The following is an 18522-nucleotide window of genomic DNA, read 5'->3' as shown; positions in this document are numbered from 1 at the left end:
CAGACTTCGAGGCGGCAGCTTGGAAGCAGAGGGGAGACGACGGAGCCGGGGCTCCAGGCCATGCTGCCCCCGGAGCCCCCCCGTCCACCTCGAATCACACAGCACGCTGACAGCGCTGGGAGGGGCTCCCCACTTGTGTTTTGCACACTCCCCACGCAAAGATGGCCCGAAAAGTTGGTAGGAACCCCGTGTCCGGGGGAGGGGGGGGGGGGGCCTCGTCCTCCCGATGTGTCCGCGGCCTCCACTACTCAGTGTCCTCGCCGGCACCAGCGTCCGGCATCTGAATCCTCAAGCTGCCGTCTTGCGGGTCACCCGCCCATGGGGCCCGGTCCCCACGCCCCCCAAAGCACCAGACCCACGCGGTGGGTAGCACACTTTACTGAGTTTGGGGAGGGGCGGGGACGGGTACATTGCAGAGCAAACTTCAAACCGAGCGGGAGACAAGTCCCCGGCTGTCTGCACCAGCAGGAAGTTGGCCCCGGTCTCCAGCGACCCTTCTCCTCTCTGGCTCACCCTGGGCTCCCAGATCCCTCTCCCTCGCTCACGCCGGGGAGCCCCAGGAGGAATTCCGCTGCCAGCCCTCCATGAAAGCACGGTTCTTGCCTGGGAGTCCAGGACCCGGGAGCGACCACGGCCTGGGTCAGCCACCGGGGGAGGAGAAAGAACTGGGCAGAGGTCGGAGCCCTGAGAAAGCCCGGAGTGGCCGCCAAGCATCACGTGGTGTGCCTGGGCCATACGACGACCCCCGCAGCCCGGCAGGTGTGGGAGGTTGGGTTGGACTCAGGGTGCAGGGGCAAAACCGCAGACCCACCGCGGGAGCAGGAAGCGCGCGGTTAACGAAGATTCACCTACACGTCCTCCCCTGCCGCCTCCCACCCGCAGCACCCAGTCGGTCTGGGGCATCCCACACGGGGCTTCCTCGGCCCCTGGTGGGCGGGCTGGCCTCCAGGACTCTGCCCAAGGTGGCGCCCCGCTCAGATTGGGGGCAGGGGGTGTCTGCTAAGAGGCAATTCTGGGCACGACACTGCTCCCAACAGCTCAGAGGGGAGCCGGCGCCCCCAGTCTGATCACCCCAAGGCCATGCGAAAGAGCAGGAGGAGACACAGGGGCGTGTGTCCGCTGGACACGGAGGGCCGAGTGGTGTGCACCCAGACGTGAGTGCCCATGGGCTGGGGCACCCCGAGCTGGCGTGACGTAAACGTTTCAGTGCGCACCTGCGGACGCTTCGGGAGCGTGTGGCTACGTGCGCGCGGGTGCGGGAGCAGAGCACAGCCCTCCAGACACGGGTGTGTGTTGGTGTGCGTGTTCCCACGTCTGGTATCCGCGTGCACACGCGCATGGTTCTAAGGCCTCACCCTCGTGTCCCGGCCGTGACTCTGTCCGCTCCAGCCTCCCCACAGCTGCTTCCGAGGCCCGAGGCCCCCTCAGGCAGCCCGGCACACGAAAGCACGCACGAGCCCCCAGTCCCGGTGCCTCAGGCCCTCTGCCCGCGCGACCTCCGTCGGGACTTGTCCCCACCCCTCGGCCAGCCCCCCCCCCACCCCCAGGCTCAGACCCACGTGTCTGGACCAGAAGCGACTTTATTTCTCCGGCGGAAGATGCCCTCACAGCCAGGCTGTGGGGCTGGGCCTGGCTCTGCCTGCCTTTCCCTCGGAGACCTGGGGGTCCCAGCCCCCAGCCTGCACCCCGGGGGCCCGGAGACGTCCTGCCGGCTGGGACTCGGAGCTGGTGGAGAGAGAGGGAGGCCTCGAGTCTCAGGGAGGGGGGTCAGCTGGAAGCCCTGTGGGAGGGCGAGGGCCTCAGGGCCCAGCCCAGAGGAGGGCCGGCCCCAGGCTGAGCAGCAGCCCCCCGGCCAGGGCCCAGGGGCCACCCCCCCGCCCTCGGCCCCCCGTTGCACAGATCTGTCCCGCAGCAGTCCACATCGACTTGTAAGATCCCAGAGTTAATGAAGCCCATCAGATAGTCCGAGAAGAAGTGCCGCTTAACGAAGTCGCAGGACGAGGCGCACATCTTGTTCACGGAATGGTCCTTCCTGCCTGGGGCAGAGCGGGGAGAGCCTGGGGCGGGAGCCGCACCTGCGCCCTCTTCCTCCTGCCCCGCACGGGACCCACCCACGCCGCCTCAACTTCACGGAGAGGGCCACGGAGGGGCCTGGGCAGGAGCGACACCGCTCACGGTCACACAGCAAGGCAGTGTCCTACCCACAGACCCACACTCTTATCCCCGGCCGGAGGGGCTCAGAGGACGCCCCCAACCACCCCCTGCCAGGCCCAGGTCCCGACTCACTGCTGCTGGGGTCGGTGATCCGGACGCTGGCGCACACCGTGTCCGACGGCTGGCACTGCTTCGGGGTGCAGTGGCTTGAGTTGGTGGTCAGGGTGCAGTCCTGGCACCACAGGCCGTGAGCTGCGCAGGGCACGAGGACGCGGATGAGCAGAGGAGCTGAGGCCCAAGCTGGCCCGTGTGTGCCCCACTCCCCTGGCCACCGAGGCTGCTCCCGGGAGGACCGCGCAGCTCCAGGAGGCCAAGCACCACACCCCCCTCGCCGACCAGCGGTGACCAGGCCAGACTGGCCCCCGGAGGTCAGGCCCTGGGAGAACCGCGGTGCCTTCTGGGCAATCTGCGGGGAGGCTCCCAGCCGCCGGAACTCTGGAAGCCCCTGGGCACCCTCCGAGGCCCCCCCCACACACACACACACGTGTGCACACATGCACGCACACACCAGCCACACACACCTCACACTTATGGGGCTTTCCCGCAGGCTCCTGCACGCTCCCACACCTCCCCGCACAGTTCGGTCGGTTCCAAGCCAGGAAGGACTTGCTGGGAGGCCAGGTGGGGGCTCTGAGAAGCGATGGGGCGCACGAGGGGGCGTCCGTGCGGGACTAGCCCACGGTACAAGGGCGGGCAGGAGCCAGGAGGGCCCCGTGCGGCTGGGGCTGGGGCCGGAGCACCGTGAGTCAAAGCGACGGGCGCGAGGGCCCGGCTGGGGTCGCCGGGGTCGGGAGCGGGTGTGGACGTGACGGGCACCGTCGGAGGATGGCGGCCCCACAGCCCGGCTCTCCCGGAGACCCGGCCCAGCCCCGCGGGCCGCCCCCAGACTCACCGGGCGCAGAGCACAGCAGGGCGGCCAGCAGCACCAGGCCCAGGCCGTTCATGGCTGCAGGCGGCATGCTCCAGGCGGCCTCGGGAAGGCGCGGGGGTTGTGGGCGGAGGTCCTCCGGGGCGCAGGCCTGGCAAGGAGACGCCTCGGTCAGGGGTCCCCGATGCCCGCCGGACCCAAGCCCCCCCCCCCCCACCTCCTTTTGCGGCCCCGGAGCGCAACCTCCGCCTCGAAATCCCGGGAGGGGAGGAAGGTCCGCTAGCTCGCGAAGCCCTACCCCCAGCCCATCCCCCAGAGCGTCCACCATCACAGCATCCCCTCCGGGGAGAACAGGTCCGCCGTCTCGGGCAGGGTGACAGCTCGAAATGCCCCCAACCCGCGCCGGGCACCTGTGGGGGGCGGGGGGAGGGTCGGGGGCAGCGCGTCTTCTCCCTGGGGAGCGGCAGGTGCGTCCGGAGAGAAAAGGGCAAGACAAGGTGCGAGCAGGCCGTACCTGCCCATGGGGGAGGGGCGCGCGCCACGTCCCCACCCCCACCCCTGGGCTGGGGGCCCGGGAGCCCCGGGCCGAGCCCCCGCCCCTCGCCTCCAGCGCGCGCCCGGGCGCTCACCGCAGGTCGAGGCGTGGAGGGCGGGCTTCGGGTCGGGGGCGCACTCACATCCCTGGGGGGGATCGCGGCTCCGGGGCTCCGGGAGGCGCGGGGAGCGGTGCCCTTCGGTCTCCCTGCGGACCGGAACCCGGGCGCAGCCTTGTCTTTCGGGGAACGCAGCCGCAGACGCGGACCCCGCGCGAGGGGCGGAGCGGAGCCGGGGCGGGGGCGCGCGGGGGGCGGGGGCGGCGGGAGAAGGGCGGGCTGGGCGCCCGGGGCTCTGGGCCCCGGCGGGTCTCCGTCCCGGGCCGTCCGCGCCCCTCGACAGCCAGCGCCCGGCCCGCGCGTCCGCCCCCTCCGGTGCCGGCTCCCTCCGCGGCTGTCCCGCGCGCCCCTCCCCCGGCGCGGGCGAGAGCCCTTCCCCCTCCGCTTGGCGGAGATCCCCTCGAAATTTCTCGGAAGAACGTTTACTGCGAAAGGAAGCGAGCGAAACGCACAAAGACGCAGGGACGGAGGCGGGTAACAGCGGAGGTGATTCGCTCAGGCCCTCGTTCGCAGACTCCCAGCGAAGGGGCCTTCCCCAGGCCAGCCGTCCAAGCTTCGATGGTTTGCGGGTGCGCACCCCCGCCCCGCCCGGACCGGGAGCAGCCGTGACCACCCCCACCCGCCGCCACATCCACATCCGAGGCGCCAGTCCCCAATGCTGCTCTCGGCATTCAATGCCCTCCGCCGCCTGCTTGGCCCGTTTCTCAGCTTTGTCCCTCGCCTTCCCGCCGCACAAAGCTTTTGAGTGCTGTGTCTTCGCACCCGCTGCCCCCTGTGCCTGGAATCATCGCTGCTGAGCGCTGAGCGAGCCCCAGCTCCTGTGCACGTGTTGGGGGTTGTTTCTTTTAGTCTGCCTTCGTTTGGCCGGGCAAATATTTGTGGAGTTCCCACGGTTGGCCTAGTGCTGAGCACTGTGAGAAGAGCTCCGCCCTCCCCACCCCCCACCCCCGCCCGATCTTACCTCAGACAAACGATTATCACTAATATCCCCTTGTGAGCTGTGCCGCTGATCACATGGACCCAGCACATAGTATGTGCTCTGTGCAAACCCGTGTGTTCTGTCGTGACAGCTTCACACCCTCCCTGCGAGTGCTGTTGGCGTCCCCACCTTACAATGAGCAAACGGAAGCACAGACAGGTTGAGCTCCCCGCCCAAGGTCACACAGTGACAGGTGACAGAGCGAGTGTTGGAACCCTAGAGCCTGTACACCTTAACCCCGCCCCGGGCTGGAGGAGTGAAGGGGAAGGAGATAGACAGGCAACTCCAACTTGGGGACTGGGGCTCCCACACCTTCAATTCAAATATGAGTTCAGGGGCGCCTGGGTGGCTCAGTCCCTTAAGCATCCGACTCCAGCTCAGGTCATGATCTCATGGTTTGTGAGTTCGGGCCCTGCGCTGACAGCTGGGAGCCTGGAGCCTGCTTTGGGTTCTGTGTCTCCCCCCTCTCTGCCCCTCTCCCACTTGCACTATCTGTCTCTCAAAAATAAAAATAAACATTAAATATATGTGAGTTCAAAGTCAAAAAATCAGCAAACATCCAAAGAAAATGGGCCTCCAAAGACACGGAAGAAGCGATGAGGAGATACGGATGTAAATCTCCACAAACCTTCTAAACTGAAAGTGTGCGATACAGAATACAAGATTCGTTTGTGTGGTAGGTTGAAGTTAGATTGTAGGAAAGAACAAGGCAGTGCCAGAACTGTGCTTTGTTGGAGAGGGGAACCTCTAGAAATGAAAAGCGCTCACTGAAATTAGCAGGTCATCAGAAACTTTGAAAGATTTAGGCTAAATGAAAACGAAGTCGTTTAAAACCACGTATGATATGGCTTCATTTACATGAGATGTCCGAAATAGCGAAATCCAAAAAAGAGAGAGTCAATCCGTGGTCGCCTCCAGCTGGGAGGAAGAAGGAATGAGGACTTCTTGCTAGTGGTCAAGGCGTTCTTTCAAGTGATGAAAATATTCTAAAAATAGAGACTATCCTTGCATAACACTGTGAGTGGACTAAAAACCACTGGATTAAAAACCTTAAAAGGGTGAACTTTATAGTGTGTGAGTCATATTTCAACAAAGCTGTTGCAAAAAAAAACAGCAAATGCATTAGGCAGCACATTAGATACAACTGAAGAAGGAATTTGCAAACTGGAATTTAAATCTATAGAAATTATCGAGACTGCGGTGCAAGGGATAAGGGGACAGAAACTAGAAAAGAGAGGTTGAGACACACAGCATACACCGTGCTGAGAGCCGAGAGACGTGTGGCCAAAGTCCCAAAGGAAAGACAGCCAGTATTCGAAGAGATTACGCCACAGAACTGGTGACAGGCAAGCATTTACAGAGAAGCGCGACGTATGCTAAATGGAATAAACAAAAAGAAAATTCACACCTAGGTACAGCAGAGTGAAATCACAGACCACCAACGGCAAGAGATCTTTAAAACAGCCAAAAGATGGGGCACCTGGGTGGCTCAGTTGGTTAAGCATCTGACTTCAGCTCAGGTCGTGATCTCACAGTTGCTGAGTTCGAGCCCCACGTCGGGCTCCGCGCTGACAGCTCGGAGCCCAGAGCCTGCTTCTGATTCTGTGTCTCCCTCTCTCTCTCTGCCCCTCCCCCGCCCGCGCTCTCTGTCTTTCAAAAATAAATAAACATTAAAAAAAATTTTAATAAAATAACCTAAAGGAAAGCGATATCAGCACTAAAGAAACAGCAGGTAAACTGACAGCAGAAATGGATGCCCAGACTGTGAAGTAAGTGTCTTCAAAGTGCTCAGAGGAAAGTAACTGCCAGCTAAGAATTTTCTACACCGTTTTCTGCCGGAAGCCAAGCTATCCAAGGAGCCTGATGGCAGGGCCCGGGCGGTGGACGGATCGGGGCTGCATGGCGGCCCGCCAGAAGGGAAGCTTCTTGTACTCCTGCTTTTATGTAATTTGGCCTTAGCGTTGGTCGGGGCAGCCCCCTACCAATGAAAGTACCTGGGGAATTGTCCGTTGGGATTGCCCACGACAGGCCCCCCGGGAGAAGAACCACTGGGGAAAGAAATAAGATTCCGCAGGGTTGAAAAAAAAAAAAATTAAAAAAAAAAAATGCGGCCCTGCATCCAGCCCTTGCCACCCCCTATAAAGACTCCTCTACCCAGGGGCGCCTGGGTGGCGCAGTCGGTTAAGCGTCCGACTTCAGCCAGGTCACGATCTCGCGGTCCGTGAGTTCGAGCCCCGCGTCGGGCTCTGGGCTGATGGCTCAGAGCCTGGAGCCTGTTTCCGATTCTGTGTCTCCCTCTCTCTCTGCCCCTCCCCCGTTCATGCTCTGTCTCTCTGTGTCCCAAAAATAAATAAAAAACGCTGAAAAAAAAAAATTTAAAAAAAAAAAATAAAAAAAGACTCCTCTACCCAAAGGAAGGATGGGCCCATATATTTCCCAGCCAAGGAGGGGGACGAATGGCTTCGAAATCCCCACTCCGGCAACAAAGGAATGTACCTATGGATACAAGTTACTCCAACCCCTAGGCCCGCTTGGCCCCCAGGAGGCATTCCAGATGATAACCGGACCTGGTGGGTTAAGGTACAGAATGGTTCCTTAGTTCCCAGGTAAACACTGTCTCTCTGGGAGCACATAAGGCGTGGGCTTCCAGGGCCCTCCTGGCTCCCTCCCGGCACCCAGACCAAAGGAACCTTTTGTTCCTTGTGCCGCAAATGTTTCAAAGGAACCATTAAGAAGTCACGTCCCTGTAAACGTTCCACTTGAGGTGTTGAGAGCTGGATGACCTTGAAAGGGCAAGAGGGAACATTACAAGAAAATAACTATGTTGTTCCTTAATGGGTGATTACACAAATGAAGGTTTTTAGAATTAGGTAATGCCGAGAAACATAGATAATGCACGCCACAAGAAAATTGCTAACAAATATAAGGCCACGCTTGCCGCAATAAAGCGACCAGTCGAACTCCTGCCGTTGTCCGTGTCCCTTTGTTATTTTCGCCGACGCCGTTCATCCTTCGGGAACCCCCGGACCTGCTGGGGCGGGACCTCGGCAGTTTTCCAAAAATAAGCACACGATAAATTTTTCAGATAATGAGAAGTTTGCACGTAAATGTTTTCTGACAACACTTGGGAGGAGTTGTGAGGGTTTACCGCTAGCGGCCTTTCATTAAAGGAACTTTTGGAGAATGCACTTCAGAAGGAAAAGGTATTCCAGAAGGAAGGGCTAGACTCGAGAAGGAAGCGTGCGGGAAGAAACTGGCTTCCGGGAGGGAAACGGAAGCTGGGGTCGTCACCTGAGGCGGGAAGAATGTCTGATACGTGAAGTTTGAAAAGACTGAACCCGAGGACAAGGCATGTGCAACGGGCGGGGTGACTGAGTCAGAGGGTCCTGAGACCCGTGCGCGGTTTGAGAGGCAGCGCCGGACACGGACTTTAGACAGTGCTCGGACGATAAGGGTGCAGGAGAAAGCCTCCAGGTAACCAGCGGAAGGGCCAGGGGGCAGCGCCTCATGCAAGAAGGGAAAGAACGTCCGTGTGTCACAGCACCCAGATATTTAGTGAGACGGTGTCCTGGTGGTTTCTGTGAGGATGTCTGTAGGTGAGGTTAACACGTACGTCAGCAGCGGCGCCTGGGTGGCTCAGTCAGTTGAGCGTCTGACTCAGCTCAGGTCATGATCTCGCTGTTCATGACGCATCAGGCTCACTGCCGTCAGCACAGAGCCCACTTGGGACCCTCTGTCTCCCTCTCTCTGCCCCTCCCCCACTCATGCTCTCTCTGTCTCTCTCTCTCTCAAAAATAAATCAACATTAAAAAAAAAAAAGCATTTACATCAGAAGACTTTGAATGAAGCACATTGCTCTCCATGGTGTGGGTGGGCCTCATCCAATCAGTTGAAGGCCTGAATAGAACAAAAACTGACTCCCCCTGAGCAAAAGGAACTCGTGCCAGCGAACAGCCTTTGAACCTGAACTGGAACATTGGCCCTTACTGACTCTTCTGCCCGTTGGCGTGCCCTGTGGGTTCTGGGCTTGCCAGACTCCGAAATCGCACGAGCCAATTCCTTACAACGACTCTATGTCACTCTACACGTCCCGTTGGTTCTGCTTCTCTGGAGAACCCGGCCCGTTACAGGGACTGACTTACACCTGGTCAGTGAGGGCTGCTGGAGCTCGAAGCCCGCTGCCGTCTCTGTCCCTGTCCCCCACTCTCCCAGACTTCCCGCCAACATCATAGGGAAATGCAGGGGGAAGGGGCCGAGGCGGGCACACACATCGTTAGTCGACGTTTCCGAAGATCCCCGTGGCTGCTGGGTGGAGAATGGCCTGGAAGTTTCCAGAATGGAATGGGGCCGGGGCGGGGGAGGGGGAGGGGGAGTGAGGAGGACAGCGGCTCAGACCAGGGGTGGCAGTAGAAATGGGGCAGGCGGATGGGTTCGCGAGAGTTGGCCACGTGTGCCCAGGATGCCCACCTCCGGGGCTCTGGCTCGGGAAGCGGGTGGACCCAGGGCAGGACGGTGAGCACGTTGGCCATGAGAGGCATTAAAGCCTTTTCGTTGGTTGGGGACTCCTGGACGGCACCAACGGCGGGTCGCAAGTGCCTGCGGGGCTCAGCACAGGGTCTGGGCTGGAGACGCACGTGTGGTCTGGGTCGGCACAGAGGGAACAGGTGGGGTCTCCAGGCGAGAAAGTGCAGAGACAGCAAGGCCAGCTGAGGGTCCAGCCCAAGCAGCGAAGGTGCAAACAGGTCCTGTCGCTGGGAGACGAGTGCCTCGCAGGATGTCACCGTTGCCTGAGTCCAGGAGCTGTCCATCTGTCTGTCCATCTGTCCGTGTGTCATCCTCTTGACACCTAGGCCCACTTTGGCTCAAGTCCCAGCAAGGGTTCACACAGAGGCCCTTCCCTTCTCTGGTCCCTCTGAGCCACCCGTCCCCAGGCTACACCCGTCCCCAGGCTACACCGCCTCCAATTCCCCGGAACCTCCCGGGCCCCAGCCGTGCCCACGGGACTCCCCGGCAAAGCCCCAGTGCTCTCCCAGCTTGGGGAGACTCCTCTCCCCCACCCCTGCCTAGGTCTGAGCACATGTCCCGGGCAGGGGCAGCTGTCAGCTGTCACCTGGGGCGGCCCACTCCTTCCAGGCCAGCGTCCTGGGGGCGTTTCTGCCACCAGCATTGAGCACCTGTGCTGTTCCCGCCTGCCACCTTCCTCTCCACCTTCCCTGTGCCAATGTCCAGGCATCAAAGGAACATTCCTGCAGAGGAGGTTGCACCAGGTCAAGCCACAGCCTCAGAGGAGCCCGTGCTCCCCGACGCTTTGCTTCTCCAGCCTCTGCTCACGGGCTCCCTCCGCCTGTAACACCCATCCCGACACCTCCCTCCCTCCCAGCCTGCACTTCCTTTTTGCAGTCAGCAGTCTGGACCCTTCCCCCAAGCCGGCCTTCTGGTGGCCCTGGACCCAGAACGAAGGTCAGATCTTAGTTCCTCCCACCTCCTCCCCTGAATGCACTGCGTCTCTGGGAGCCCGCCGTCGCCCCCCACCCAGCACGGGCAGCTACGCGACCCCGGCCACCGCTCCAGGGCTCCGTGGCCATCATGCCTGCATCATCTGCCTTTGCCCGAGACCACCTCTCAGCATGCAGGGTCCCCTTCGAGACACCTGAGCCTTCTCGAAGCTCAAGTCGGCTCCGAAGAACCCCTTCCCAGCGGTGTTAGAAGCCCGGAGAGCAGCTGCAAGGAGCCTGAGCACAGCGCCCGGCCCGGGGTCCAGGCTGGGGGGGCTCCCGCTGCAGGGAGCACTCAGGGCTCCTCACCCCCCCAGCCGCCGGCGCTCGTGCACACGCTCCACACACTCACCCCGCGTGCACACTAATGTGCACACACACGTTCACACATAGGCACACTCACACCGTCACAGATCCACGCTCACACTAAATCCACACCCACACGAATGCACTTCCTCTGCCACACCCGCACGCTCGCACACACTTACACGCTCACTCACACACTCACTGAGACCTCAGTCCCAGCAGGTCAGCAGCTCCTGAAGCGCACAGGGCTCTGCTCTGTGCTCTCGACGGCATGTCGTGTGTGACCGTAGCCGGCTCGTCCAGGGCCTCTTTCCAGGAAGCAGAAAGAACAGCACAGTGGTGACATCCAGCCTCTGGGGGAAGACAGGAGACGCCATGCTGGGGGGGGGGGGGGGGGGGGGGGGCCCCGGGGGGGGCCCCCGAGGCCCGGTCCCTCGCCTGTAGAATAGGGGGTGCTAGCCACCTGTGAAAGCATTGTGGGGAGCACACACAATGCCACCACTAAAGTGCTCACTGGGCGTCTGGCCCAGCGTCTGGCAGGGCACCACCGCGGCACAGTCATCCATTCCTGCCACCAGCCAAAGAGACAGCCGAGCCCTACCCCGGGGAGGGAGGCAGCAGGGGAGAGCCGGCAAACAGAAAGGCGGCTGTGGGGTGATGTGAGCTGTCATGAGAGGAGCTGGGGGGCGTGGACGGGGCCTTGGAAGGAGACAGCGAGCCAAGGCCTGGAAGACGAGGCTGGCGCAAGCCCCAGGTCCCAGAGACGGGACGGAGCAGGGGTGATTGGGAGAGGAGCCAAGTGATGTAAGAGGGGAGGAGGGAGGAAGAGGGAGGATAGAGAAGAGGAAAGGGGTGGAGGAGGAGGGAGGAAGGGAAGGGGAGGAGGAAGAGGGAGGAGCGGGGGTGGGCAGAGGAGGGGGGAGGAGGAGGAGACGGGAGGGGGAAGGGTCTCTGCCAGGCCTGGGGCAAGGCGGCCAGCCCCCAACATCTGGAACCTGCGGTGTGGTGGGTGGGCTCTCAGAACCCCTGGGACACCCCTGCTACCCTCCCCTGAGCCTGGGCTGGACTTAGCCGTTTGCCTGTGGTGAAGAGAGAGGGCGGAGGGACGGTGTCCCTGAGACAAGGTTATAAAAAGAACGGCTTCTGAGGCAGGCTCCGCCTGCGGAGGGGGTGAGTCCTGCCTGCCGACAGCCACTCGAGGGGGCTTGAAGTGGGTCCCCCACCCCGGCCTCCCTCAGATGAGACCACAGCCCCGGACGACAGCTTGACCCCAGCTTCCTCAGGGACCCCAACGTAGAGGTGACGCCTGCATTGCGAGCCCACAGGACACCGGGAGAGCACAAAGCGTGTTGCCTTAAGCCCCTAAGTTTTGGAGTAATTTATGCAACAAAAGATCACGCAAGTGGGCGGGGCCTGACTTGGGCCTGGTGAGGGGGTGGGGGAACAGATGTCAGATGTCTTGAAGACTAAAGTCCTAGGCGTCGGGCCCCAGCCCCTGGGGAGTGCGGTTCTGGGCCTGCTCCTCAGAGAGCGGAGACTGCGCTCTCCCCATGTTGGGTGGGCTTGGTTGCCAGGGAGATGGTGATTCCTAACCCAGTTTCCAAGCTACTCGGCTTCCTTCCTATGCATGTAGGTCAGTTTCACCCTATCAGGATTTTGCAAACAAAGAGTAACAATCAGTCACGATTAGCAGGAGAAAGGACTTTCTTTCCGGCAGCCAGAGCAGAGCAAGTCCCTGTGTGTCCCTGGCCCTGCGGTCTGCACAGGTCCTGCAAGGAGCCTCATCTCCCTCCTCCGGACCCGCCCTGGCGCAGACACCCAGACCCCGGTGAGGGAGCACGGAGACCTCGCTCTGCCCAGGGGCACAGTGACAAGTCCCTGAGCGCTAAACCGGCAGGAACCCTCATCCCACGCTGTGCTCAGGCCCCGGATGACTGGCCGGTGGGCCAGTCCCAGAGCAGAGCCAGCTCTCAGGTGGTCAGAACCAGGGACAGCGTCAAAAGCCACCGCACTCAGCCCTAACCCCGGCCGAAGCAGCAGAGAGGACAGGACCCCGGATCAGGCCCTGGCAGCAGGGGGCCGAGGACGGGGTCCCGCCCGAGATGTGCTCCCAGAGCTCCCGGCCTTGTCTTTCGGCCGACACTGTCAGAACCCTCCGAGCCGTCCAAGACTACGGATGCGGCCGCGGGCCAGAGCTACAGAGGAGTTTTCCCGAAGACTGCCCTGCGTGCTCACAGGGCCAGCCTCTCAGCCAAGGGTTGACGGGGACGCTGTGTCAAACCTTTCCTGAAAAGCCGCCGAACTCAGAGAGGGAGAAAGCTTCTGACCCCCAAGAAGCCCCCAGAATAGTGGGAGGCAGGGTGTACGTGGGCTGAATGGTGGCCACAAAGAGACGCTCAAGTTCTAACCACCAGAACCCGTGAATGCGACCTTGTTTGGAAAAAAGGTCTTTGTGGATGAGATGGAGTTAAGGATGTCGAGATGAGGTCATCCTGGATTTGGGGTGGGCCCTAGACCCAACATCTGGAGATCTTAGATGAGAAAAGAAAGACTCGAGGCACAAAGGCACGGGGAAAGGTCACGCGGCAACGGAGGCCGACCCTGGGTGTGGCCACAGGCCACCGACCTCCTGGAGCCACAAGATGCCGGAAGGGGCCGGAAGGACCCTCCCCTAGAGACTTTTTATTGTTTTAAGCCACCAAGTTTGTGATTTGCTGCAGGAAACAAACACAGGGTGTCATAGGCGCTGTGAGAGGGAAGTGCCCCCAGCCCTGGCCAGCTGCCTGCGTGCAAGAAGCCGGAGGGCCTCCTGTGCTCTGAGGACCCAGGGACGCGTCCTGGGCCCGGCAGACTCCGTCACACCCAGACCCACCTGCAGAGCCCAGGGGCCTGGGAAGGAGGGGCAGGCAGCGGGGCCTCCAAGCTACATTTATTTATTTTTTGAGAGACATAGAGAGACAGAGCACAAGTTGGGGAGGGGCAGAGAGACTGGGAGACACAGAATCCGAAGCAGGATCCAAGCTCCGAGCTGTCAGCACAGAGCCCGACGCGGGGCTCGAACTCATGGACCGCGAGATTATGACCTGAGTCGAAGTAGGACGCTCAACCGACTGAGCCACCCAGGCGCCCCTATGGGGCCTCCAAGTTAGACAGGAGCAGGGGTCCACCTTAGGGGCAGAGCAGGAAGGGGACAGTCCGTCATTGGGAAGGGGCTCCCCCCAGGCCCAGCAGGACGTGGACAGGATAGAGGCCCCATGTGTGGCTACAGCCCCCCCCCCCCCCCGGCCCCCCCCCCCGGGGCAAGATGCCACCAGATCAGGGGCTAATACCACCCCCTCCACGGAACCAGCACCCACCTTACACAGAAGGGAGAGGGTGGGGCGGCTCTCAGCCCCACCCACAGCTCCTCTTCCCCCACCTCCGCCCCACTGGGGGGCTCAGGCTACCCTACCCTGTCCCGGCTTTACCTCCCCGACTTCCCCACAGGGCCCACGGGGCCTGGCCTCCTCCTGCCTTTTCCCCTCAAGGGGGGAGCTGAGAGTCCCCTCCCCCATTCGTGAGTCCCCTCCCCCCACCCCCCACCCCGCACCACAGGGATGCGACCCCTTCCTGCCTGGATTGGGAACCAAGGAGAGAGGCCTGTGAAGAGGAGCGCGTCCCCTCCACTCCACTGCCCTGCCCTCCACGCATGAACCCAGCACAGGCTGTAAGGCCGAGGCCCCCCTGAAGCTCCTGGTGGGTGTCCCTGTCGGCGGAGGGGCAACTGATGTTGGGGATTCCTGTTTCCTGAAGGAGGTGGCCCGGGGGGTGTCTCATCGCTGTGAGGGCCCGAGATGCCCTCAGTAGACACCAGACAAACACACGCTCACGCACACACGAATACAAACACACATACACGTAAACACACGTAAAAATGCACACACACAACCACACACATGCAAACACACACATATGCACACACATGCACACACGCAGACACAAACACCTGTATATGCACACACGTCCACACGCGCACATGTGCAGACACAAACACACGCGTGTGCACACACATACACACACAGCAAAGACCAGAAAAAACAGCATCTGTGGGGAAGAGCCCCAGGTGGGGGAAGGCCCAAGGGGCCCCAGCAGAAAGAGAGACACAAGAGGGCAGGGGTCAGGCCCTGGAGAGGACACCAAGCCAGTCCATCTGCCAGCAGGGCCAGCAATATTCTGGGAGCTCTCTGACCATCCATTGTCCTCCCCAGGCCCCACCTGGCCCCGGCCGAACCGTCTCTCACCCGGACCCCCACCAGGGTGTCACCCGGGCTCCTTGCGCCCACTCCCACCCACCCCAACCCATTCTCCAGAGGAGGTCAGAGCGGCTATCACAAACTCAGTGTCCAAATGCTTTAGGGGCTTCTGATTGTTCTCAAGAAAAAGTCCAAAAAAAAAAAAAAGAAAAAAAAAAAAAAGATAAAGTCCAAAGCCCTCTGTGACCCCTGGCCCCTCCCACCTCTTCTGTCACCGCCTCAGCTCCAACCGCTGTCCTTTTTGTCCTTTCAGCTCCCGTACTTGCCAGATTCCTGCCTCAGGACCTTCGCATACACCGGCTCACCGAGGCTGGAGCCATTTAACCCCTTCTCCTGCAACTGGCCAAGTCCTATTCAGCTCTGAGGTCCTGTCTTCAATGTCACCTCCCCAGGGAAGCCCCCCACACCGCTCCTCAAGCTGTGTGCTCTCACAGCATCTCCAGTGACTGTTTTCTGTAGAACCAACCACAAGCCACCATATTCAACAAGCGTCTGGGGCCCTGCTTGGTTGGCAGCAGTCTCCATTGGACCTCCCCGCCCTGAGGATGTCTCCCTTGTTCACACTGTTCTCCCCACACCCAGGTGTCAGTGCTCAGACCCGCTCATCGCTGAGTGGAGGCGTGTGTGTTAACGGCAGTGGCCGGGACACGGCAGCCAGTGTACATGAAGCATGAGTGGGAGGCATCCTGGGGCTCATAACTGTGGGGGGTTGAAACGTGTGACCGGTAGCCCTTAGTTATTTACACGGACTCCTCTCCAGCCTTGGATGGTTCTCCCACACCCGGCCCAGCCCTCTCCACCTTTCCCGCACTCCACCTGAGGGTCTCTTCTTGACCAAGCTCAAAAGCCACCTCCACCAGGAAGCTCTCCCTGGTGGATCCCACCAACTACTGCCTCCTCATGAGGCGTCCTTGACGCAGCCTTCCCTCCTTTCCTGTTTCCGCGTGCCTGCCACCTCTCTGTCCCCAGCTCCCAGCTCAAGGTCCCACACAGCGGGTTCCACAGAACACATATATGTGTATCTGCCCCCATGCCCCCAACCACACCTAAGCTTCTGGCAGCAAGGCCCCTGGCTCTTCGTCCAGCCCTCTCCCCGGGTAGCCCGTGGTCCAGTGCTCCCTCAGTGCCGTCTTTGCTGGGGCCAGATCTCGGGGTTCAAGGGCATCTATGAGACACCTATGCTTCCTGGACTCGGGTCCCAGGCCCCAGAAAGGGAACGTGCGGATGGTTGCATTGACTCTCAGATCAGGCTCCAGCACAACAGCTTGGCCTGGACCAGGGCCCAGCCCACCACCCCACCCCCCCGGGGTCCCCACCCCAGCCCCACCCCGGGATCCAGCTGGTGCCAGGGAAGGTGAGCCCCTCAGCCCATCCTGTGGGCGAACACCCCAAGTCACATGTGTGCATCCCACGCAGACACTCCGGGGAGTCCCGTGCACCCGTCTCGCCGTTAGGCGGTGTCCTCTTACGTGCGCCTTCAGGAGGTGCTGTCTACGGCCGCCCGGGGGACAGTAGCTAATGTGACCGAGCATCAGACTTCACAAACCACGTTGAATCCTGGGATAAAGCACAAATAAAGAGAGCACCCCAAATAGAGGAAGGAAACCCGGCCCACACCCTAACCACAACTCACGCCCTCACAAAAAAATAAGCAAATGAAAACAACCCAAAGTGCTTTGCTTGTGGCTGCTGTGGTCCTGATGTCTTCCGGAAGCGAAGCCCCTTGGCCGTAAGAGGGTCGGCCGAGGAGGCTGTTATTTCCGCACCGGTGACAGAGGCGAGCAGACCACGTGCTGGGAGAGCAGGGTCCTCAGCACACTGAGTCCTGTGCCCTCTGTGCCCAGGGTTCCGGCGGCCTCCCTCGCAAACAACCGCAGGTAAGAATAGAGGCGCCTACGGTACCTCGGGCTGGGCTCCAGACCACACAGCGAAGAAAACGTCGCCGCGAAGTGAGTCAAGTGAAAGTTTGGCTTCCCTGTGGCTATAAAAGTCACGTTCACACTACACTGTTGTCTATTAAGCGTGCAACAGCTTTGTGTCTAGAAAACAATGTACGTACCTTCATTAAAAATACTCCCTTGCTACACTTCAGCTCAGGTCATGATCTCGCGGTTCATGGGATCCAGCCCCGCGTCGGGCTCTGTGCTGACAGCTCGGAGCCTGGAGCCTGTTTCAGATTCTGTGTCTCCCTCTCTCTCTGCCCCTCCCCTGCTTGTGCTCTCTCTCTCTCTCTCTCTCTCAAAAATAAATAAACATTAAAAAAATTTTTTTTAGGGGCGCCTGGGTGGCTCAGTCGGTTGAGTGTCCGACTTCAGCTCAGGTCACGATCTCGCGATCTCGCAGTCCGTGAGTTCGAGCCCCGCGTCGGGCTCTGGGCTGATGGCTCAGAGCCTGGAGCCTGCTTCCGATTCTGTGTCTCCCTCTCTCTCTGCTCCTCCCCCGTTCATGCTCTGTCTCTCTCTCTATCTCAAAAATAAATAAACGGTAAAAAAAAAAATTTTTTTTTTAATTTTTTTTAAATACCCTCTTGCTAGGGGCGCCTGGGTGGCTCAGCCAGTTAAGGGTCCAATTCTGGATTTCGGCTCAGATCATGACCTCATGGTTCGTGAGATCCAGCCCTGCATCGGATCCAAGAGCCTGCTTGGGTTTCTCTCTCTCTCCCTCTCTCTCTCTCTCTGTCTCTCTCCCCCTCTCCCTCTCCCTCTCTCTGCCCCTCCCCCACTCAAGCCCCCCCCCCACAGATAAATAAATTAACATTAAAAAAAAATACTCTCTTGCTAAAAATCGCTAGCCGTCATCTGAGCTTTCAGCCAGTACATCTCTCTGCTGGCCGAGGGTCTGCCCGAGGCCGACGGCTGCTGGCTGGTCCGCGTGGCAGCCGCTGAAGCCAGGGCGGCGGCGGCCAGTTTCAAAACAAGACGACAGCGTGAAGTTTGCTATGGCCGCGGATACTTCGTTTCACAAACGATTTCTCTGGAGCAGATGACGCTGTCTGACAGCATTTTACCCACAGAACTTCCTTCCCAAGTGGGGACCGTCCTCCAAGCCCTGCCGCTGCCTTACCAACTAGGGTTCTGGAATATTCTAAATCCTCTGTTGTCCTTCCAACAATCTCCACGGCATCCTCGCCAGGAGGAGCTTCCGTCCCCAGAAAGCACGTTCTGTGCTCCTCCCCGAGCAGCACCTCCTCGCCCGTCAGCTTTATCCTGAGATGACAGCAGTTCGGTCCCGTCTTCAGACTCCGCTCCTGATCCCGGCCCTCTGGTCCCCACCGCCTCCGCGGGGCCGCCCTCCGCGGCCGTCCTGAGCCCCTCAAAGTCCTCCACGAGGGTCGGAGCCACTTCTTCCAAACTGCTGTCAGTGTTAACGTTTCAGCCTCTTCCCACGATATCACAGGGGTCCTTCGTGGCATCTAGAACAGTGACTGCTTTCCAGAAGGTTGTCAACTTTGCGCGGATCCGTCCGAGGACTCCCTGTCTACGGGAGCTATATCCTTTTTCTTTTTTAATTAAATGTTTTTTTTAAAAAAAACATACGTATTTATTTTTTGGGACAGCGCAAGCGGGGGAGGGTCAGAGCGAGGGGGACAGAGGATCTGCGGCAAGCTCTGTGCTGGCAGATGTGGGGAGCCGACCTGGGGCTTGAAATCACCAACCGCGAGGTCACGACCCGAGCCAAAGTCGGACACGCAACTGACTGAGCCCCCCAGGTGCCC

The 18522-nt window shown here is 60.4% G+C and overlaps 1 protein-coding gene across 1 annotated transcript; it reads right to left on the bottom strand.

Annotated features, from left to right (window-relative positions):
• Positions 1 to 1562: 1562 nt before the first annotated feature.
• LOC125924918 (lymphocyte antigen 6H-like) lies at positions 1563 to 3956 on the bottom strand. Its single transcript, XM_049633737.1, is given in 5 exon segments — positions 1563 to 1889; positions 1891 to 2036; positions 2287 to 2406; positions 3107 to 3233; positions 3712 to 3956. Coding segments are annotated over 4 exon segments (423 nt in total). The 5' UTR covers positions 3174 to 3233; positions 3712 to 3956; the 3' UTR covers positions 1563 to 1799.
• Positions 3957 to 18522: the final 14566 nt, after the last annotated feature.

This window comes from Panthera uncia, chromosome F2, assembly GCF_023721935.1.
Source record: "Panthera uncia isolate 11264 chromosome F2, Puncia_PCG_1.0, whole genome shotgun sequence".
Taxonomy (NCBI): Eukaryota; Metazoa; Chordata; class Mammalia; order Carnivora; family Felidae; genus Panthera; species Panthera uncia.
This window is presented reverse-complemented; position numbering and strand designations above follow the sequence as displayed.